The sequence below is a fragment of the Polyodon spathula genome, chromosome 1, assembly GCF_017654505.1.
Source record: "Polyodon spathula isolate WHYD16114869_AA chromosome 1, ASM1765450v1, whole genome shotgun sequence".
Taxonomy (NCBI): domain Eukaryota; kingdom Metazoa; phylum Chordata; class Actinopteri; order Acipenseriformes; family Polyodontidae; genus Polyodon; species Polyodon spathula.
In genome coordinates this window covers 103248467-103272856 of record NC_054534.1, presented here as the reverse complement: position 1 = coordinate 103272856, position 24390 = coordinate 103248467, and the positions used below count along the sequence as shown (strand labels likewise).

The 24390-nt window shown below is 38.5% G+C and overlaps 1 protein-coding gene across 2 annotated transcripts in view; it reads left to right on the top strand.

Moving 5' to 3' along the window:
* Positions 1 to 664: 664 nt before the first annotated feature.
* LOC121325684 (fibroblast growth factor receptor-like 1) overlaps positions 665 to 24390 on the top strand; it is a 96469-nt gene continuing 72743 nt past the window's right edge. Inside the window, exons 1-2 of one of the 2 annotated variants that reach the window (XM_041268545.1) lie at positions 665 to 1195; positions 3215 to 3309. In XM_041268545.1, the coding sequence (XP_041124479.1) occupies positions 3246 to 3309 (64 nt within the window). In that variant the 5' untranslated portion in view covers positions 665 to 1195; positions 3215 to 3245. The remainder of the gene's footprint in view (positions 1196 to 3214; positions 3310 to 24390) is intronic. The other variant, XM_041268552.1, reaches the window with a different exon arrangement.

The window sequence follows — 24390 nt, the reverse complement described above, 5'->3', positions numbered from 1 at the left end:
CGTATATCAAATTTAATGAAGCACGTCGAACATTTAAACATACGACTAGTAACCTACGCGATTAAATAGCACGATACAGATGAAAATGCAGCTTTAGTGAAACACACACTGTATGACTTCAGGCTTGCCAAAATAAATAAAAAAATAAAAAAATAAATATCTCTATTTTATTGTCTTACTTTGCACCTTGCCCTGTACAGTAGCGCAACTTAAAAGCGATATGTATGTAAACAATAATATCTAATTGGTATTGTTTATATTTCTAAATGATTGTATCAAACGACCCTAATTGTAGAAAATTGCTATGAAAATAAAACATTTTTTTTATTTCATTGTAAACCCTACTTGTAGCATATTGTATAATATATTATATATAAACTATCTAATATATATACTATATATATATATATATATATATATAATATATATATATATATATATATATATATGAAAAAACAAAACAAAAAACAAAAAACATGCCTAGCACTGTTCTCCAGACAAAACACTTGGCTGAATTTAATCTGTAGACGAATTTCAATACTCCAACAGAAACTGTAGAGTTAAATTGTGACTCTACGCTTCAGATCGCTGAGTTCTGATTGGGCAGAAGTTTTGAGCGGGGCTGGGCTGCAATCATATGCCGCTCTCCTGGAAGCAGAGTCTGCTGCTGATATTCCTGGAATTACTACAACACCTTTAACTTGATTTCGTCTCAAACACACACGCACGCGGGCGGAGGGAAAGGTGCACCAGTTTACACTCAAGAGAGCAGCTGGAATTCACGGAGATCTGACACGACTATTCCCACAGTGGGAATACTGCGGACCTCTGATTATCAGCACTGATGGAGGAGTGCACTGCACATTGGAAACGCATCCAGAAGCAGTTTTAAAGGAATTTGACTTTCAATAGGGGCTGCTTTAGCACTTTCACCTTGTGTTTTTACGATTCTGAGATCCCACAAGTACTGTACATTACGTATTTTAAACCTTTTAACTGTGATACAGCTGCAAGCAGAATAATTCAGCCTGCAGTAACCGCACGAGTTTGTGTTCAGCGACTCCAGGGACTAAGAATCAGCGGGAAGCATATGTATCTACTGGACTTAATGGATTTATTTTAAGTAACACAAGGAATGTAATTTAAATATGGAAATTGCAGAAGGACTGTAAGCGTGCACCGAGTGGATCTGCAGGTATGCGGTCCGTACATTCTTGTGCTGCGGTTTTACCCTAACTATTAGGTCAATGTTTTTTATTTACCGTGAAGCCTTTACCACACGTGTCGTTCACATTTGTGTTTTAAACAAAGCATGATTGTTTGACAACAGTAATCGTGTTGTTTATTAATGTACTACAATTGAATCTTGTCCTTGGTTGTCGGTGTATTTTATTAACCCTAATTTGACGGGTTATGTGATGGACATGCATGCAATTTGATGGATACGCAATAGTGGTCACCTGTTTACGTTGTATCATTAATAAAACAAAATGCGTGTTTCTGAAAGCAACGAAAGGGTCTTTGAGCTTACCTTGTAATATTGGCGAATGATGGAATGTGAAATAGCTTGTTGACTGTACACAAACTTAAGACTGAAGCGCTACCATACTGATGACAGACAGTTCATGCAACAGTTGGCTAACTGTTGACAAACCTAACAGGTTATGAAATAGTATTTTGGTATGTATGAAAGAAAATATGTATGCCATTTACAATTTTGTTTTTTAATGTTGTTAAAAAAAGTTTTACATGTAATTGCTTTATTTTATCTATTCTTCTGAGTTGTATAACCAGAACAATATCCATTACCGTATAGGGTGTATGTTTTACATATTTCAGACTCCCTGTTACAGGATATCAACAGGTGAGGGTATAGCCAGTTTGCTGTGTCTTTTCAGCAGGCGATGCTTTTCCTTGAAATATGTTATAATCACTTTAACCTATACAGTAGATGGACATAACATTGTTTCATGCATTTAGAATAGTGTGTGTGTGTGTGTGTGTGTGTGTGTGTGTGTGTGTGTGTGTGTGTGTGTGTGTGTGTGTGTCTGTTCCTCTGATAAATATAGCCAGCATTTGGCACAAAAGATACTCAAAGTGTAGGCTGTTGCATAAAGCAAATGTCCTGAAGGAGGATTATACATTTTTTTAACGCATTTCTATTAAGAGCTTTCGTTGCAAATTAGCAGCCAGTGACAATGTGTAATTACTGTACTTGCTGGGTTGCTTTGTGTCCTCGGGGCACGAAGACTGAAACACGGAGTTTACAAGAGGCAGGAATTCGGACTATGTTTCAAAAGCGGGTGTTTTAACGAAGAGCAGCTCATACTGATGTATCAATATTGCACAGTGTATCAGAGGGAATTGATTAAAAACGAAAGCTTTATGTTTGCATCTAAAACATTTGGATAGAGTTTTAAATGCGTGCCCAATGTTCTCACAAAGCAAGAAATAGCACATGAAGATGTAGATTTTGTACAGTGTACAAAATCTACATCTTCATGTGTTATTTACAGCCTACCAAAGTAGAAAAAAAAAATCTAACAAATGGGATTATATTTGTGCTAAGGAATATCTAAACAATATATTATTATTATTATTATTATTATTATTATTATTATTATTATTATTATTATTATTATTATTATTATTATTAATCTACTGTACTTCACATTACCCTCTATTATTATACTCAGTTTCATGTCTCTAGTCTGTTGCAGTAGGGATTTACAGATTAATATATGTAAATATAGCACTCGTGAAACTGTTGTTTTGCTCGCTGCATCCATGTATATAATAATAATAATAATAATAATAATAATAATAATAATAATAATAATAATAATAATAATGCAAAGTAACGTCATAAGTACACTAAAGAAAACGAATGCGTTCTGCATTGTAAAGAAAATCGAAAAGAATAACTTCCATAAGTAGAAACAGAAGATCATATGGATAAAGTAAGCGAGTCATTGGAATGAGGTTTTGTGAATAAAGCAGAATCTGTTGCTAGAAAGAGGTCTTCTTGGCACACGAATCTAAAGTTAACAGTGTAAGGATACATGACAAGTTTAGCGTGTTAGATTATTAAATACCGCGTGTATTGTTACAGTTTTCCGTGTCCTGAAAGGCTTTTTAACCGGTGACTTAACATTTGGAAAGTCATGCTAACACCCAGGTTCATTCAAATGTATTGTTTTTATTTTTATTTTAGATTAGAAAATCGGAAGTTTCTCAGTGTCAGGATGGAATTTGTACAGATTGCCCTTCTCGTTTTGGAGATAATTGCATTCACAGACTGCGCCAGGGGTGAGTAAAACATGAATGGCTATTTGAATATCCCTGCATATAGAAAGTGTTTATTGTTGCAAATTAGACACTCCGGAGCCCCTCTCTCTGCTTTCCTAATTGCGGAGATTTGTGGAGATTTTGTGGAGATTTGTTTGGAGATTTGTGCACCCCCCCCCCCCCCCCCCCCCCCCCCCCCCCCCCCCCCCCCCCCCCCCCCCCCCCCCCCCCCCCCCCCCCCCAAAAAAAAAAACCCACCTGTTTATTGTTTAGCAAGATCACTAATATGATACTTTTTTCTTAGTTCATTAAATCTGATTTCAAAATTGCCTTCATAGTAATATGCCCACAATTGTAGCGTGCAAAAAGTTGGGTGTCCATTGAGGTTACCCGTGAGCTGTGAACACATGGAAGGTTATGGAAATGTTCAGTGTTCTTGAACCAGATGTGAAGATTTCTAGCCAAGAAGACCAAAGAGTTGACTTCTCAAACTTATTTACTCCACAATGTCATTAACATCTTTATGAGAAGGATAAAACACACCTGATTCAGTTACCAGAGCAGAAATGAATGACATTTAACTGATCATTAGTCCTAAATTGTTTTGTAATTAGTAATTTGTAATTAGTGTTTTTACTTTAAAAAAAATGAAAATCTGGCCCAAAGTCTTTTCATTTTAAATTTGTGTGTATATATATATATATATATATATATATATATATATATATATATATATATATATATATGCAGACAGAAAAACATGTGCGGTTTTCACAATTTATAAAAAAAAAAAAAAAAAACATCCCTTATTCCACTTTAAGAAATAATGAGGGATTATATAAAACAGCAGGTACATCAGTTACTTGAAATATGTACTCGGGGACATAGTCACAAAATCTTTCTATCTCTCTGGCTACTTCATCTGTGTACCTCAGACATAACATATCCTTTGCAATATTGTGCTGTGGTGCCTAAACAGATTCAATCTGAAATGATTGAACAATGCTGCATTTACTAGAAAGGCAACCCTTTATTTTATTATTGCTTAACTGAATTTAAACAAAAAGTGAAATCTAATAGCGCAGGGTATTAGATTTTAAAAAAATTCATGAGTAAAAGAAAAAGTAGGGGAAAAATAATCCCAAAACAAAGGAGTCTTTTGCTAACTAAATCTGTTTTGAACTACCCAACCCCAAGAAAAGTGGCCTGGGTTATTGTTCCTTCCACTCTGGACTGGAGATACTGTATTTGAATATGCAGGTTTTAGTGCTTTAACATATTGCTGTAATGTAAGCATACCGGATACTAGCTATTAATAAAGGTGCTTTCGAGACAACATTGGAAAGATCCTTCTGCCTTGACTTTTATTCTGTACTCTAAGCTACACTCGCTCCGTCATTGAAATGGCTATAACCAAAGCACCCCCCCACTGAGACTAACATCTGTTGTCAACTACATAAAGCCAAGCATACAGGAAGCTGATTTGTGGCTGCTATGTGAAGCAGTCTAAAGTCATGCTTGCAGGGACATTTGTAGACTTGTCAAAAGGTCTTATTTATGGTTGTCTACATGGCAGAACCAAGAAGATGCAGTTAAGGGAAGGGACTCAGCTCATTTCAATTGTGGATATCTAAGCTATCATGCTGGCTTTGACTTTTTCTGTATGTGACGTACAGCGTGGGTGATATAGGGGACATATAGATCATTAAAATGTATTGCAGTATATAATGCAACACTGTAAAAGGCTGGTTCAAGGGAGGTAATAGCAGGTAAGATATACGTGTAGTATATGAGATTAGTGTGTTGACTCACATTCAGTTGTTGCTGTGAATTCCATGGTCTTTGGTTAAAAAATGAGAAATCTCCGTGGACTTTGAAACGCTCAAACAAAATACAAAGTAACGCTTTAAAAAAAATTAACGTCAAGGCCAGTCAAGGCTGTGTGTAAATGACAAAGTTTATTCTAGGTTTTACCTAATAAGAAGAAAAACAAGGGGTCATGATTTTCCTTCTTTAGTTAAAGCATCTCTAGATGGTGTCATTGGACTTGAGTTTGAGTGAAATCATAAAGAAGTTGTTCAAATAAACTCACGAAGAAGGGAAGAGAAGTATACATGTTTGCGGAGTTCAGAAGAAATGTTGGCTGCCACAGTAGCAAGTTAACCCTTCCTCTATTCCAAGTCAAATAAACACAGGCTGCTAGAAGCTTTTGGAGTCATGTTGATTACACAGTCCTGCCATTGTATCTTCTGTCCAGTACGACAACCCCTGTGTGCTGTACACAACCTAACTTCATTATTTAATTAAAATATTTCCAATTCTTCAGGAAGGAACAAATCCAGGCTATTTCCTCAGTGTAGCATTTGAACTTCACACACACACACACACACACGCACACACCAATATACACAAACACACACAAACATACATACACACACACGCACACACACGCAAACATGCACACACAAGCAAACACACACACGCATACACAAACACACACACACACACATGTGTACGCACACACACACACACACACACAAACACACACACACACACACACACACAAGAGCAGAGCAGAGAGATGCTTTAGGGGTTTTTTTTTGCATAAGAGTAGAAGTTGGCATTTTTTTTTGGTCTTGGCATGGCATCTTTTCCCTCATGCAAGTGAATATACTTAATGGAACATGTGTAAGGTTTGGATGTCTTATCCAGTGGTTTTTGAGGAATGAGTAATGCAAGTGTAACTAACTACTGTAGATTTGTCTTGGCTCCACAGGCGTTAGGGCGCATTTCTGAGATGACAGTGAGTGTAAAAATAATGGATGTTGCCTAAGACTAATTTCCCAGGATCAGGCTCATGTAATATCAGTCAATATCAATATCATTTATTATTATTTTTGCTCTCATGGTTATTTGGTATATTTAATAAAATCATAGCATATTTTACCTTTACCTGAGCAAGCCTGAGCAAGGTGGGATTTCTGTAACAAGATATTTATACCAATGGTGTAGTCCTAAATCTGAATGTACCGGAAGCCCACTAAAATATAGATTGTCTTACAAAGAATTATTATATGAATTCACCTTTTATTTGTAAACTGGACTTCTAGTAACACATATACTAGGAAATGCATTTATCTCACTTCTAAAAGCGTTTTCACAAAGTGTCTTTCTCCATCTTGTCAGAATGCTTTACTTCACGTGTCATCGTGTCAGTGGCAGCTTCACTGCCGTTCTGGGAGTTTTGTTTGTGTTTGAGTCCACTGTGGTAATTGATGCACTGTTGCTGTCATCTTTGTCAGCATTTGCAGCCTTCATAAAAAAGTTGTTTGTAATAGAAGAAGTTCCTGATTCTCTTTTCATTGCATTGAGAGGACTACTGAATCAGACAGTTGTGCGGGAGATGGGAGTCATGTGACTTAGCTTGCCTATATGCAAGTTGCAGCTCAACTACACCACTGCTTTAGACTCAGTAGAACGACTTGAATGATATGAGTAGACTAAATACTCATATTTCGGTTTAAGTTTAAATACTATTATTCTTGTGCATTTACAGAACTTTGTATTCCAAAAAAATATTATTTTAGTGAATTAGTTAAGGTATTTTTGTGTGCAGAACACGGTAAAAGTGCCTCAGCAGTTATAACTTTAAATGTGTCCTACTAAAACTTAACAGCTGATGTAGAATATCACTGATGACAGCAACTCAAATGTATTGGAATGGATAGCCTAGGCTGCACGCTAAATGAAACAAACCTTTCCCGGTTTCAAATATTTCACCTCAAAGCAGGGCATTTTGCTGTAAATCATTTACTCCCTTCACCCTAAAAACAACAGCGAAAAAGCAGTCCATGCCCTGTAAAGGCTTACTCGTTCTTCAAGATTTCTTCCCTTTACTCTTGTGTTTAGAATCACTTTTAAGCAGATGTGCTTTATCCTGTTGTTCTTAGTCTTTTGTTGTCTCCGTGTAGAGAGTTTTGACAACCTGTGAATTAACTCACTTTTGTGATTCTGACAGCTCTACAAAGCAGACCACAAAGACAGCGTCTGGGGACGATTCCTGGCTGTTCCTCAGTTAAAAGCAGCTGATATTTTAAAGAAGGGAGCCTCTTCTTTGCAGCAGCCTATGTTCAAGCCTCAGGCAATCCTACCACTTTGAACAGAAGGCTGACACTTTTCTTGGCTTGTATGTGAGACGTGAAGGGCCACAACCTTTAGTGCCATTGATTCAAGTGTTCAAAGTGTCCTCTATTTACAGCAGTACACAGTGTGTACAGACATTTCACCACACCCCCTGATGATCATTACCGTGTCAATAAACACATCAACCATTGTTCTCCACACCTACAAGTGGATTGACCCCATTTCAATATGCAGGTAGAATCATTGTCAACATCGTACAGTAGAGTCGGGCATCATGTGAGATAAATTTATGCAATAGTTATTAGCTAAATCAAATGACTGATCAGGGTCTTTTCACTGAGCTGGGATACAAGCCCAGCTTTCATCTCAATTTTAAAACAGAGCATTTGCTGAATAAATACAGTTGAAAATTACCTGAAAGACTAGTCCTTTCATTATGTAACTTTCTTTCTTTCTTTCTTTCTTTCTTTCTTTCTTTCTTTCTTTCTTAATAGACTGTGGACCTCATGATAATTTTGTCAGAGAACTTTTCTGTTGCCCACCAGAATGTAAACAGGGTGCCCCATCAACAAAGCATATAAATAATCAGGCTAATCAGACACACAGTGGAGGAATACCTTTTTGTCTGCTAGCCAAGTTCTCATCCGGGTGGGGGGTGGGGGGGTTAAGCTCAGCTTGTGAAAGCCGAAATATGTTTACCAGATCTCAGTTTCAATTTCAGTGTTTGTCTGTGTTTCTGCAGGGTTGTTGTGTTGGCTTTCTAATTAAATTCAGTTTTAGAGTAGTTTCTGTTCTTGACATGATTGATTTAGTCTGGCCAGTGCAGAATATCTTCTATTTATACTGTATGTTACTCTAATTTAACCCTTTAACTTCTGGAATCAGAAATACCATGTTTCCGATAACTGTACGGAATCTACACACGTGGTAAACCTGGACCAAACTGAATGCCATGTCAAATGGCTTTGAAGCTTTATTGTTGTTGCATGGTTCTGGACACCTTCATCACAAATAGTTTGGTTGGTAAGGAATTAAAGAAGTTAATCATTCAATAATTTCATCTTATTGTCCATGTGTACTTTGTGTATTTGTTTTTACTCTACTGTTAATGTAAATCTGAGGGGACATTGGGAACTTAATTTGTTCTCAAAGTGAGACACATTAGTACGGAAGTAAGTGCAGAAGATGTTTACTGTGATCTTTGTCTAAGTGTAAGTGCAGTGTGCAGTACAATGCAAGCCATTTCTAGGTTGTGGCCCTGTACTGCGTGCATGTAATGTATTTTTGTGTTAATCGCCGTCTGACCAACTTCTCCCCTTCCCCTTGGCAAAGGTATGTAAACATACTGAAACGGTGGGAAGTTGGCTCTTTTGAGCAAAAACATTTATTATTAAAGTATGGTTTTGTAATTTTTGTTTTTTGAAATAGTCAACAAATCTAACCACGATACAATAAGGATAAACAAAACAAATGTTTTGCATTTATGAAATCTTTCGCTGATGCTTCAAAATAGGGGTTGGAGTTGATTCTAATGTAACCTAAAGGCAGTAAAATGGAAGACCGCTTTCGGTCTACGCTTTCTGGCAACTAAATAAAGCGTGAGTTTAAGTTTAGTGAATTAGGCCTAATGTTTCTATATAAGGTGCAACATAAAGGCATTTTTTAATGATTTCTGGCATACTCCAGGAGGATTTGTTTTAGAATGGCCCCAAAAAAAAAAAAAAAAAAAAAAAAAGCGCCACATGTCTTTGCCTTGTTCTTGGTGTGTAGCGACTCACACACGATGATGTAAGTGTAATGGTCCCTGTGACATGCACGCAACACAGAGCAGGCACACACTGCCTCCATTGTGTTTAAACACTGCAAAAACTCACTAAGGAATCGGAAGGAAATCTTTTTTTTTTCCTCCCCCTGGAAGCATTGGTTCCTAATTACAGTATGTAGCTACATTTGGGCTTCTCAGGTCCGTCATGCAGTACTTTATGTTCCCATGGTGCAAACAACTTTTTAAGGGAAGCGCTTAGTTAACCAATAAGTTCAATAATTATTTTGCCCTCTCGTCTCATTTCTACGTGACTTGGAACAAAATAATGCTATTGAAAAAACAAAAAACAACAAAACACCCCCCACCTCAGCAGCACCTCCCCAGCCAGTCATTGTAAGATCTGTTTGGCAGTGATTGTTTTTCAGAGGGAAGCTCTGCTCTGCTGAAGACATGTGACATTTTAATGTATTTTAGGGGTTTTGCTGGGGATGCTTATACCACCAACGACAGGGTACCTCTTTGAAACAGATGTTTCATCCCAGGAGGGCATCCTGTATAAAAGTTCTTTGAAGAAATAAATACAAACAAGGATGGTACCTCCTTAGCCAAGCTAGAAGAATGGTAACTTCAATAAGCACCTTCAATAAAAGACAGTTGAGAGAGAGACTGAGAGAGAGAGAGAGAGAGAGAGAGAGAGAGAGAGAGAGAGAGAGAGTCATTTATTTGACTCCTGATATGACTCATGTTTACACGTCTTTCTGATATTCCTTCCCTCCCTCCCTCAAGTTTATTACCGCTGTTTGTGCAGAGGAAATGTATTAACATACTTTACCCCCCTCCCCTCCTCCTTCTTCCCCCTCCAGTATTGCAGGCCATGTTTACAGAATCTGGGTCCATTTAGAGAGAACAATGGGCTGATTATTAAGCCCTGCCCTCCTCTATTAGTCTGACACACCAGAGGTCATTAGTATTAAACACTTGCTCTCCCTTTAAAGAAGCTTTCTGCAGTTGGTTATTTATTTTCTCCCTGGTGCAGTTTTAGTCTCCGGCTGTAAAGTTCAATTTTTTAGGACCATGAAGTCCAGTGATTTTACTCTGCCACTGCACAGATGAAACCTGCATTGCAGAGTCCTGTTTTAGTATTCAGTCAGCACATTTAAACACTTCCTTTTCCCTAAAACCCAGGTAACCAAAAGCTGGGTCTTTAAAGGGTTAACATGAATCTGAATTAAACCACAAAAAGAGGAAATGCCCATGTTACTTTCCCATGAGCTTAGAAATAAAAGCAGTTAAGAAAATGGACAGGAAAGCTGAATCAGTGACAATAATGAGTTTGAAGTTTGATCTCTTTTTTTCCTGCTAGTGCCTGGAAATAACTCCAGCATTCATATTATAATGCTTTCATCTCAATCTGGGTTAATACACCTTTAAGACCCCCCCCCCCCCGCGTGAGCTGTGACTGACAAATGCACACTTTAATATCTGGGGTAACAAACACACACCATTGTTCTCAGAGGAAGTCTGTATGTGTGTATTAACTGTTTTGTTGTTGTTATTGTTATCTAATTTGGGTGCCAACAAATACAAGATAATTTTATTTTGCCGGCATGTAAATCATTGTTACAATTCCTTAATCTAATTTCCTAGAGTAAATAACACAGCAAAGACCATGTGGGGGAAGCGACTTGTTGCCTAGTAATCCACAGGATTTTCAGACCTGTGAAGCCAGGAACCACAACACGCAAAGCACCGAGGCCAGTGTATACAAACACACTGCAACCATCTGTATTACAATACAAGGCAGAACAGCAGAGGGAAAATATAAAGAGCACAGCAAGAGATGTGTTGAAACGTCCCCGTGTCAGGTAGTCCTGAAATAGTGTGATTGTCATTAAAAGCGTAATCCATAAATTAGTTATTTGTTCAGTTGGTGTTTATATTGTAACAGTTAGCATGCTAGCAGGTTCATTAGCGTACTTGTGGTAAACTAGAGAGTAAAAGTGTTAAATGCATTTGTATTGGCTCATTAGACAAGCTGTGAAGCTTTCTTTTTATTATTGCAATAAAGCTTCATTTACTGCGACCTAAACCAAGCAAGTTTGTCTGTCTGCCTGTCACACATACAGGTTTACTTCTGTCTAGAGAACTTCTTATCAAATTGTGACAAAACTTGGTTTCACATTTGGTAACATTCTTTTCCATCATTTCTCGAGGGAATCGGAGGATATTTGGAGCAACCTCTGCTTGTGTGCCTGTCTGTCTATTCATAAGAACACAAGAACATGAGAATTTCCGAAAGAGAAGTGGTCACTCAATTCAATACTGCATTTTTGGTTCCTAGTAGCTGACTGATCTCAAAATCTCACAACTGAATGCATTTCTTGGATTTTTTTTCTAACCAGCCATGATTTAAGTGTGGAAACGGAGGCAGGAGACGATCATTTGAATTCTCAGATGAGGACAATGAGCAGGGAAATGAGATTGCAGTTCACCCAATTCTGATCAGTTTAAAACTTGGATCAGAAGAGTAGCCAAGGGTTTAAATGACATTATTCTCCTTCCAAAAATAGTACAAATGTTCTGAACCCTCCCAGACTGAACAAACCAGCAACAAAAGAATTCCATAGTTGTGTCACTTTGTTTTTACTACTAGTTCAGCATTCGATTATAGTTCCAGTAACACTGCATAAAAAATTGCTTAATCAAACTTGAAGCTGCCTCTACCCTCTGGTAATTTGACAGTCTATTCCAAGATGCTGCAGTGTCATAAATTTTCTTTTGTAATAATTGTTTGCACAGGCTAGCTGATTTACAGATTGCAGAGAAGCTGGAAGGCAAGCTTTGTAAGCCTGGCTTATACAGTATGTAGACACCCATTGCTTCTGTTGCCTGTTTATCCCACGGTCACTGATGTGTTCTTTGTGTGGGCCTGCTCCAGAGTGAAGCCCTGCATTGCTGCCTCCCATTAGAAAGGAACGAGGTCAGGTCAGAGTTAGCGCCCTGCACAACCCCTAATCAGAGGCCAGTACAATAACATGTCAGGTCCACAGTGGGGGCTGTGGTTTCTTCCACAGCTCTCCCTTATCTTTTTTGTTTCCTCTTCCTTTCAATTGAGAAAAGCCACACCACCTCCCTCAGCTGTTCTCTCAGTCAAGTTACAAATGAGATGTTGAAAAGTGACCCTCAGACTTCAGACAGCGTCTTTTGTTGGCCTTTCGCTTTTGCTGTCGAGCTGATGATTTTTATAGCTGGTGGTTTTTTAGGCTTTTTCTGAGCTTGACTTTGTGAAGTGATTTGAACCCAGTTTAAGTCTTAACAAGAAATACGTTTTGGAACTGTCGCACTGTAGATGAAACGTATTCTGTTGTGAAACATGTCAACAAGATTATGTCAGCATATTTGATATAAAGCTAGCATCATGAACTTGTCTGTTTCATTTCTGTGAGTACAAGCCCCAAACTCTCATTCCTGTTATAACATAAAATGGGGGTCCTTCATGGTGGAGACAGCAATCCATTTTCTTTTATGTTTTCTATTTGGGCCCCCTTTTAACAGCTCTGTAATTGGTAGGTTAGTTTGTAGCTGTCCTTCCTAAGAGTAACTGTTAAAGAAACATTCCCTTAATGTATTCAACTGGTTTGCTGAAAAGCGTGTTTTATTTTTCAATTGTTTAAGGGTAAAGCTAGTACAGTATAAATGTGCTGTTGTTGTTTTTTTATGTAAGACAGCAAGCTTTACATAGTCCACGTGAAACACACTACACTTTGTATCAGGACCCTCCGCTCAGTTTGAACTACTGCATGAATTCAAAGTAAGGAGCGCTTACTCATTACAGGGCTGAAGCATTCCATACGTACAGATTCACATATGGATGGTCTCTGTTAACTGTTTGATTGCTGGGATCGTGACCTTTTACTTTCAGGAAACATCAGAGCACTTTTTGGCTTGCAGGTGCTTGATGATTCATTTTCATTCAGATTGCCTTATAATACAGTATTGCGGCAATTGAAAGAGACATGCATTTTAAAATAGTTGTGGAGCTTTTCGCCCGACCATGCTTTAGTTTGTGTGTGGAGTTATTTTAATCTTGCAAAACAAACCACACAATTATGCTTTGTTGGTTTACACATGTTTCTGAGGCAAAGATATTTTCATTTGTTGTTTTAAAACCTGGTTATTCAATTGCTAATCTACCTGCTAACTGCTTCTGGCTCTCGTCTTCTTGTGACATTTACTTTTTAAAGAAGTAAAAAATAAATACAAAAAAAAACTGTAATGGCTTTGACATCTGTAAGCTACAAATGCCCAGTTCCTCCACATTCACAGTGATAGTCTTCCCTGGAGGCAGACAGTCTGTGTTTTTTTAGCAAGTCGAGGCAAGATCTAGAGGAAGTGTTCCAAAATGATTCCAAGAACCCGGCACAGTGAAAGATTTAGGATAAAGGCTTCACTGAGAATAAAGAACAGGAGAACTAACCCTATTGAGTAATTTAAGCTGTAGTATTTGTATTATGGGTTAATATATCTACACAGTATATTCACATACGGCTATAGACAGTAAAGTTTTGCAATACCGAGAATTTTAGGATTGAGACATAATAAAAAATAAAAAATAAACTATATAAACATAATTTTAATCTTTTATTTAATATCACATAATCAAAGAAATTAGAAAATGATATTGCAAAAGTTGTAATAGTATAATATTTCATGTTAGATTTTGAAATGCCACATTTTTCCATTTTTGTCAGTTTTTCATTACGTATATGGAAAATTACAAAGCAGTAATTAAATATGTTAATGTGTTTAAAATGTTGTTCAGCAGGTTTCAAACCACTTTATGAAGAATATGACAGTTTTAAATGGGTGATGCAAAACGTCTGGCCATAGCTGTACATACAAACATACATAAATGCCTACATACATACAGTACACGCATACACACACACGTACACACATACACAATATCAACCCCTACCAAAATGAACATGACTAATAATGTAAACTGAAGCATTATTGTAAACTTAAATTTAAAAAAAAACTACACTGACAAACTTTATTTAAACTCAGTCTTTGCTGTGGACAGATCATTGTAACTCTCACATAGTCACGCTAATCAATTCCTCTGTATTGAAACAGTTTAACTTCTGTAATAAACTTGAGTGCTAATTGCCCTTCTACTTTAAATCTCTCTGAATGACATATTGTTCTCTAATTAAGTCATTTTAGAAGTCTAGTATTTTGTGGCTTAAACTGCATCTCCCATTATTTTGAAGAACAATTACGTAATTTATTGGATTATTTTTGCTTTCCACAATACTGGTAAAACAAGAAGGTTTGTCTACTTGTTTTAATGCATTTACCTCAGTATTTAGTCAGTAATATTGCTTGTCAGGCTGCAATGATAATATGCAACAGGTACATTAAACAGCCCACACAGGGGTCTTCTGACAGCTTCATCAAATCATTGTAAAACAATGGAGAGAGTCTTTTTAGGTCTTAAGGGCTGAGAGGGTTAAATGTTTGTCAGAACACAAATAAAAGGCTTGACTAGCCTCAGCAGAGGCTTACTCTAAAGAAGGGTGCCAAAAAGAGTTATTTCCATGGAGTTTGCAGAAAAGAATTTTTTTTCAACACGTCTTTTTTTCTTTCTGAATTATTCATTGGAAGTCTCCAGTGGTTTTGACTTCTTCCTCGTTTTTTGTTCCGTATTAAAAGGTTGATTGAAAGCGGCTAAGGCAGTGGTAATGCCTGGCTGAGTTTTAAGAAAACAAGCTCAGAGCTGGCTTAGATAACTTCACTGAATGGACCTTGCGTTATCACCCTGGCAAACCCCCATTAAGCTGGACGTTGGAAACCCAGCATTGTCTGCAGAGATTTTCTCTGTATAAGCCCTACATATCTGTGTGTGCCTTGCTTTCAGTCAGTTTCCTTGAAGAATTGAAAATATTTCCAGTTAGGCCGTGTATTTTAATGAGCATAACTTTTTAAGTCAATATGTCAATTACGGAACGTGTGGCTCAGTACTACTATGTTAAAAGAAGACTGAAAATGCTTTTTAATGACAAACCCCCTGCATACCCCATTTGAGTTGTGGGCAAAGGCATGTGTAACTTGCACCCTAACACTAGGCAGTCTTGGAAGCTAGCAGTGTAATGTGTGATGTAAGCTAGCAGTGTAATGTGTGATGTAAGCTAGCAGTGTAATGTGTGATGTGGAAAGGATCATGCTTCCTCAATGGCTACAGGTGTCAGTAGGTCATAATTAGTTGAACAAAGCCATAGTAGAGAGGTTGAACAATTACATTTTTTTTTTTTTTGGTTGGGATGTGAGGTGTTCACTGATCAATACTGGGATCAATTGCAATTTTTTTTTTTTTTGCTGGGAAGTAGGATAGAAATCGGCCACATAACAGAGAAACAACAGTGATCTAAAAGTATCTGCTGTGTTTGTGATTGAATCCCCCTCCCCCAGTCCCTCTATTTGTCCTACTCAACTTCATGACAAATCAGCTGTTTATGCAAAGCAATTCACCACCAGGTCCAGCTGTTGCTTATTTTCCTCAGCCTTAGGTTTTCCGCGAGGCCTACAGCTGTGCGGAGGTCAGGCCTGTAGCTTGCCTGCCTCCCTACACTCCCAGAAGGGAAGAGATAAGGGGACATCTTTTAGCTCACATACCTGCGGCCTCCGTGTAAATATGTCTTTGATTAAACTTTGAAGGGCAGAGACAGTGGCATACGTGCTTGGACTAGCTTCTGTACCAGCCAGTCCTGAGATTTCCTGGCTTAATATCTGTTTGAAAGAGCCACCACTTTCAGAAAGCAGGGGTGCCCATCTTAGCCCTGCATATACAAGAAAACACATTTGTTCTTCAATTATTTCAAGGAAACATTTTCTAGAAATGTATAATAATAATAATCTTTATTTTTATATAGCGCCTTTCATAGTGGACCACCATCACAAACAGCTTTACAAGATACAAGACTTGGGTGTGTGAACTATACATCATCTGCAAGTCACTTACAACAATGTCTCACCTGAAAGACAGAGCACAAGGAGGAAAAGTGACTTGCTCAGGGTCACACAATGAGTCAGTGGCTGAGCTGGGATTTGAACCGGGTTAGAGTTAGGTTAGGGTTCAAACCTGAAGATTATGTTAAAATATGGCTAGGCAAGGGTGGGCATGCAGCTCTCAACACCAACAACAAGCCACGAAACCCCCCTGATCCACAAGCAGAGGAGAACTTGAAGCATATATGGAGGCTACTGTAAATCGTTTCAGTACATTAGCTCTAGAAACAAAAATGCTGTCCCTCTTCTTTCATTGTAAGATCTGGGACCTTTTTGTTTACAGATTAACCCCTGGTGGTGCCACTAGGATGATAAGTTGTATAGAAGCACTTTATCTGCTGGTTGTGGTAGGTCTTGTTTTTTTGTGTTTTTACTCAGAGGTCATCAATTGTGCAAGTGTTTAATTTGGTAGCAGTTTAATTCAAACCAGCTGTTTTGTACATGCTGATGAGTCAGCATGAACAGCATGAGGGTTGGTTTTCTGGCTTTTACCCAGTTTTTTTGCAAGAGGAAATTTACTATTACTTAAAAAATTCAGTGTATGCATTTTTCATGGCAAGGTCTCATACTGGTCGTTGTTACTGTTTGCACAGGCCAGCGTGAGGCAGCCTGCTTCACAGCTGTCTGCCCTCCTCCTGATCTCAAGATACGCAGAAGGATTACAGGCACCTGAGTCACTAGCCATTGAGCGTTCCTTTATTTCATGTTGTTTATAAAAGCAAGCTACCGCTGGAATGCCCTGCAACATTTCAAGGATACTTGTAAGCAGACAACAAGAACGGAAACACAAAATTAAATACGATGGATTTATTACAAGTCAGGGCTGGAAGTGTGATATAATGTCTGTAAATTGTTAAGTCTGCTTACTGTAGGTCTCCTGTTTTCAGGCCAAAACAACAGATACACTTTGTTGAAAGGTTGATTGGCAACTGTTTGACATTTCAAGCCAAGAAAAAATTGAAGATCCAGTTAACTGTATGCTAACCGGTTTTACATTCTTGCTACATCATTGGATTCATTTAAAATATTCATATTAATTCATACAAAAATACAGAGCTGCCTTATATACATATGGCATCAAGCAATCGGGTGAAAGCACCAGAGCTTTCACATACGGTCTTTATTTGAATAGCGCCATACAATTAACAAATTAAATACAAAAGACGCAGGTCATGTAATTCTATTAGGGTTAGATGGAATGCGGCCCTAGGCCTAGGTAGCCTGATAGCCGTCTTTAACAAGTGTGCCTTGCTGCCATTCCTTCAGCTCGAGCACGACCGGCCTGTCCTGGAGTAGAAGTTAAAAAAAGATTGCATCTGCTAGGCCGTCGAGATTGTGTGCAGTTTGTCCTTGTCACTTCTTCCCTCCGCCGGGCTGTTTAAGATAAGCAGGCTGTGAAAAGCTGTGCTTAGCACCGTGTCGGTCTAATCAGAGGATGAGGGAGGAACTAGATGTGCTCCGCTGGCAGAGACACCAAGCTAAGCAGAGGAGTTGATTTGACTGATCCCTTCATGGGAGTTACCAACCTTCACATGCCACAAAGCTGCCTGCCTAACTAGTCCTGAATCATCAGGAAAACTTCCAATTCATTTTTAAGTCAAGAAATGTGTAATCATGCAGTCTGTTTTAACAATAAGTGAACAAGCTGAAGGTAATAGCTTTAGTGCCTTGAGATGAATGCGTGTATAGGGGTTCTGAGAACACACACTGATAACATGCCTGGCTCAAAGAGAACAAAGTCATTGTTATTGTTCATTTAAAGCAAACAAGCTAAGACGAAGTGTGAGGAATAGAACACTACTAGACAAAAACAATTCAAAACAGGAGTTCTGTTATAACAGCATATTGCAGCATTTCATTTACTGCATTCGTGTCTGATTGTTTGCGGCTGTTATCTCCAGGGCATCTTTGAAGATGTGTTGCATTATTTTAAAGAACTGATTTTCTTAATTACACTAGTTATTTTATCCCTAGCCACCTTTTCTTGTGTTATAAGTTAATAAGTACAGTTGATCCTGTCTGTTTTAGTATAAGAGTTTATTCTCATGAGCTAAATAAAAAGACACTCTTGTATCCTGAGACAGGGTGTACTTATTATATATCATTAAATGAAATGGTCAAGTTGCAGTCAGACCTTGTCATTCAGTGCTTGAATTGATTTTTTAAATTTGTCAATAAAATTGTATTTGAAAAATCTGGACAGCTTTACATGTACTGAATTAAAGTAAAACAGCAAAAACAAATGATAAAAAACCCAAGAACCAAAATAATTGTATCACAATGAAAGGGGGATAAGTAATATGGCTGCTCACAAAAAAAGAGTTTGTTCAGGTCAAATCAATGAGAAAGAAATAGCTAAAAAGGGGCATTTTTGTGCATGGCTTTTTTATCTCCAATTATTTTACCCATGATTTTTCCCAATTTAGAATGCCCAATTATTATTTTTCCCAAGCTCACTCTGCGCTTTGCGTATAGGGGTCGCTGCAGAGCAGTGAAGAGAAACAGTGTAAGCCAGATCTCACCTTCTCAACCCCAGGAGCGCCAAGGCCAATTGTTTTTAACCTCTGAACATATTGTATTCAATAATACATATTTTGCCATTTTACTTCATGTGTACATTTATCCTGATATGCAAGACCCCTTCACCACTGGGGATACTTTGTTTTTGTTCACAAAAACTCCCACCTCTAATTGTACTTACCTGGCAGGGATCATCCACTAGTTGATAAAAACACTTGAGAACACTGCACACACTACACCTATCTAGGCCTAGAAATCAGCGCGTCAGGGAGTTTCAACCTGACAGTGAATGCACTAAATGAGTTGGGGGGGGGGGGGGGGGGGGGGGGAGAAATTGTCACTTGGTAGAGCGGATGCCGGGATGTAATGACAGGTAGAACTGTGCAATGATGACAGATTTATTTCAGACAATATTCCCAGATAGTCTGAGAGCCCTTAGGCTGTCATCAGACATGTTGCAGGCCCTGTCTCTCTGCAGCAAATGAATGCGCACTGCTCAGCCCTGTGATAGGCAATAATAATATTATTACTGAACATCAATGTAAACCAGCTTAGTACCCTTATAAAAGTTCACCGTGGTAAAAGCACAGCAAAGTGTAATAAAGCATTGTAAAGGATAGTGAGGTACAGTATGGTAAACCCATATTAATAAACATGGCAAACCAGGGTAAACTAAAGTAAATAGAACCATAGGAAAAGCATGCTATAAATAAATAATGTATATAGAAAATAAATACTTTGTGCAGTGTTAAGGTTCCCATTGCATAGGAGTTAATCCATTCAGGTTTCACTGTGAAAGTAATTATGTGCTGTGTATGTACAGGCAGCAATCTCAGGTATTCCTGGAATTGCCCTAAGTGCTTTGCAACATAGTTTAATTTGGCATACCTGGTGCAGTATGCTTCCCTGCATTTCTCCTCTGTGAAGAATAGTGCTTTCACATATTCATATTGTAATCTTTGCATGTACATAATGTATGTTAAAGTAACTATCCCAATGCCTGCATGAGCTAAGGTAGCTGTGGGGCTGGGATTGCAACACCTCAATGATCTAGTTTGATTGGTGACAGAAGGCTATGCCACAGAACCCTAACTGGTACAGTGTACTTGGGCACTAACTGGCTATCTTGCTGTTGGGCTTCGGCACAAGTATGTCAAACATTAACTTACAGGGCGACAAACGCACAGACAGGCGTCCTTGCAGTATGAAAGTTACCTTTCCAAAGAGGCCTTAGTGTGGTGATACAGCCACTTGAAATGTCTTTGTATCCTGTATCCCGTTGTTTGTATTAGGCTTGTGCATGATGGAAATGCTGTCACAATAAGATTAGCTTCACTGCTTTATTCTTATTTACTCACATATCATATAGAGAAGCACGCTTATTTGAACCCCACTCAGAGGCCAGTGGGGTACATTGGGTAGGGATATGTATTATCACTGTTTGTTTTTTTCATTATGATAGACTGTGGAAGATGCAGAAGGTAAAAGGCTTTTTTTTTAAAACATGTATAAATACAATGTGCTCATCATAACAAATTCTGTGATTTAATTATCAATGTACTGCTGGTTTCTGGATTTAGGGAAGCAAAAAATAGTCTGATTTCTAGATAACTATTGTGTCCGCAGCTATCTTGGTTTCCCACAAATTATCTGCCTGGTAAATATTTACAAATACAAGCATGCAGGAGCACAGGGAGCTGACTCTCAGACTAAAACACCTTGTTCTGGATTGATAATAAAAGGCAAAAGCATTCGACCCCAGAATCAGTCATCCTGTTATCAGTGTAATGGAGGCAGTGCCTTTTAATGATTAAACAGTCTGCAGTTTATCTGAGTTGTTGTGACACAGCTTAGCCATGCACATTCATAGCTGGCAACAACCCTTACAATATATTACTTAGTTAGGCTCTTCATTTTATATTATGAAGCAATGTAGTAATGTATGTAATCAGTAACAGAAAAGGAAACTCAAATAGATGCTGAGATTACCTTGGCAGTAAGTGCCTGCTCTAAAAAAGAAAACCCCGGAAAACACCTAGACTTTGATACCGCCCATTGCGTTGTATTTTTTAATTTATGATATTAACATTTCTTTAGTGTGCAGGTGTCGCAACAGAATGGCAGCATGACTGTCAGTTTGATTACTTTGACAATCAGGCATGCATTTGGAAAGGAGCAGTTAAAGTCTGAAATGTGAAAATATTCAACAAAGACTTTGGAACAACTTTACAAGTTTATGCAATCTAAAGGAGACAGTGGCCACCTTTGTTCCGTGATGACCCCATGCAAAGCTTGATTCAGGGGCCCCTATTCCCCATTTTTACCAGTATAATGCGCAAAGATACTATGACATTCAAACAGGGCAACAGCAGCACTATTAAATTGCATTTTACTACAGCGATTGCAAAAAAACACTCTCACAGAGACAGTTAGAAGTTAACCTTTTGTGCTTTTGCAGCGACAACGTCTGCAGTTATAGCTGAATAATCCTGTTTTCAGCAAATCTGGTGCATGGTTGACATCTGCCCGATTCCAGTCAAACATTCTGCGACATTGTAGAAAGTAAATAGTTTTTTTTAATTAATTTCATGTTTAGGCAAGAAAAGCTTCTCTACCCTGACGCTGCTGTGACAGGCACAGTCTATAGAATGAAACAAAGCAATACTGAGGTTAGGATACAGGTCCAGCAGATTTCTCTTGTAGATGTAGTCGGGCATCACAAGAGGCAAGGACGATACATCGGCTGGAAATGCATTTATTTAAATCTGTTTCCAGGTTCATTCAAGCACGCAGCCCTACGTGTGGGAGACATTTATTCCCCTCAAGTTTGCAGCATTAATGGCACACGCAAGCAAACTTTGTAGTGTGTTGACATTTGTTTGTCTTTTTAAATGCCTTACCATTTTTAGCTTAAATCGTGGGTTACATGATTATATGGGACATACTGACATAACTTGCACACAGCTTTAAACTCCTACACGTTGTGTTTTTTTTTCTGTTTATGGCTTGTGGCATATAGATACAAATAACTGTAAAATGGCTGGTGCAGACTTGAGGTGAATAAAAAAAAAGTATAATAACTGAGCCATGACAACAGGGGCCCCCTTTCTGCCTCGGGGGCCCCATGCAATTGCATGGGTTGCATGTGCCTAAAACCGTTACTGACAGGAGAACAAACGGCCCAAGGCTGTAACTTTTCCTTCTCTCTTGATGCCTCTTTTCCTTAGGTTTTAGTCTGGCACGCTGATTATCAGAGATAACAGAAGTCTGTTTTGTTTTCATTCTTTTCCTCCAAAGGAAGTGCCTTGCTTTTTCTTGTGCAAGTTTCAGAGTGCGGAACAAGGATTGCAACCTAGATTTCATGGAAGGCTGGGTTTCTTTGCTTCTTTTGGGATGCAAGTTGAAGGTTTTTTCCTCCCCCTTCCCGTTCCCAGCAGCCGTGTTTTCACAGCTGACATGGGTCTGTGCTGTGAACCTTAGGTACCAGAAGGGAATCATTGCTCCAACCCCATCTAGGCCCCGCACACTCTCTCCCACTCTCCTATTCAGCTGTGACTGTCCAAGCTGAAAACCGGTTTGGTTTCACTTGGTATTCAGTAAACAATTATTACATAAAACCCCAAAAAGAGACAGTGAGTGTGTAAGAGCTGACAGCCACTTTCGTCAATTCACAGCTTTGCTACTCACTCATTGTACAGTGTGGGCCACGGACAAGCCACATGACCATCTTCCCCCACATTTGGCAAAATCTTGAGAACTAATCCTGTACCCAACTCATTCACTGGCAAAATCATAGCATTGCATAAGGAAATTATGTTGACCATATGCCTTTCCTCAGCTAAGTAATCAATACCCTTATTTGAAATTGCACCACTGCTGTAAGTTGGTTGCCTCTTTAACCTCATCTCAGAATATCAGGGGTTAAACACCTGGCAGAGTGTTACATGGCGCTTTCTATTAAACAACCTGCACGCACAGAGCGCTTCCGAACTGTAGCTGTAGTCAAGCTCAGAGCTGCCTCGCTGGAGGTACAAAATGGCCGAACTGCATTATCAGTGTGGTGGCTGCAGAGGCATTTTTTCAAATATGGATTTGTATGACCACATTAACACATGTGTGATAAGTAATATTTTGGTAACGCTTTATATTGCATGGCATAAATTAATATTAAATAGATATGCAATTACATATTAAATTAAGGTTAAATTAATATTTAATAAATATGTGTGGCAGAAAATGGCTGAGCGTTGCCCTCAGACCAGAAGAAAGCACACACAGGTCAGGTAGCTGCAGTTTCAACAAAAGAAAAGACGTGGCTTGCGCCGTTTATTAAATAACAAAAGTAAACTCTTGCTCACAGAGCACAAAAATAAAATAATAAACAAAACAAGTCACAGACACAAAATACGATCAGGCTGGGCAATAGCCTTCACTGATCTTTTAAATTGACTCTCCTCTCCTCTCCTCTCCTCTCCTCTCCTCTCTCCTCACATTCAGAGGAATTTACATTCCTCTGAATGTAAATTTAATATCAGTTGCTTATCTATTCAACATTAATTTAACATTAATTTAATATGCAATTGTATATCTATTTAATATTCATTTATGCCACGCAATATAAAGCGTTACCAATATTTTTGTTGTCATTTTCGCTTTTTCAAACTAATTATGGTAATTGTTTTAAAGTGACGATTATATTAGAAAAGGAAACATGTTTCTAACTTGATAAATCTGACTTGCGCAACAAGATGTTAAACCAAAACAAGTATACAGTAGTAGTAATTACATTTGAAAAAAATATACAAAAACTGCAAAACTCGCCCAAGGCAACTGTTTTAATACACACAGCGATGTCTTGCCTGCTATTGTGAAACAGCTCGCTCCTTACACACCATTCGATAACTACTAGCATACTTTACCGGTGCCATGAGAGTGCTCTGCTTGTTGAACGTACACCAGCTTGTGTGTAGCAGCTTGCAATGTAAAATGCTATGCATCTAGGAATTGCCAGAGGAATGATAAGGCAATGATAAACAGGAGCAAATATGCAAGGTCTCTTCACCCCCCTCCCCACCACTTCTTCGCAATAAAACAATGCCCTTGCCCTTAGTTAATATATCTAGAATCGGGGGATATCGCAGAAGTAATGCTCGGTGGGAGAGAACACGCTTTGCTTTATCACGTCATGCTGTTGAATTGCTGACATGGTTGGTGCACTCGGCCTAGTCCATGCCTAATCTCCCTCTGCCTGCCTTCTTTGTGTTCCTGAAGGTTTGAACGAATTCCCAGGCCTTGCTCTTTCTGGGCTCTTGATAACCAGCAAGAGTTAAAATACCACAGGCTTCAGTTATTAACTAATGGAACGTGATAAGCCGGGAAAGCTTGTGGTCAGAATCTGCAGTAATTTAGATAGGACGGCTCTATGGGGTAAAGCTGGCTCTCTGTTGCAAAAGTTTCTTCTCAAGTGTAATGGAATGTCTAAGCATGCTCGTCAAGGTGCTTATGCAGCGAGCCATGCGGGGAATTGCTACAGTGAGGAGAAAAGCGATTGGGCATTCCAATTGGGAGAAAATTGGGGGAAAAATTATAATTGGACATATTAA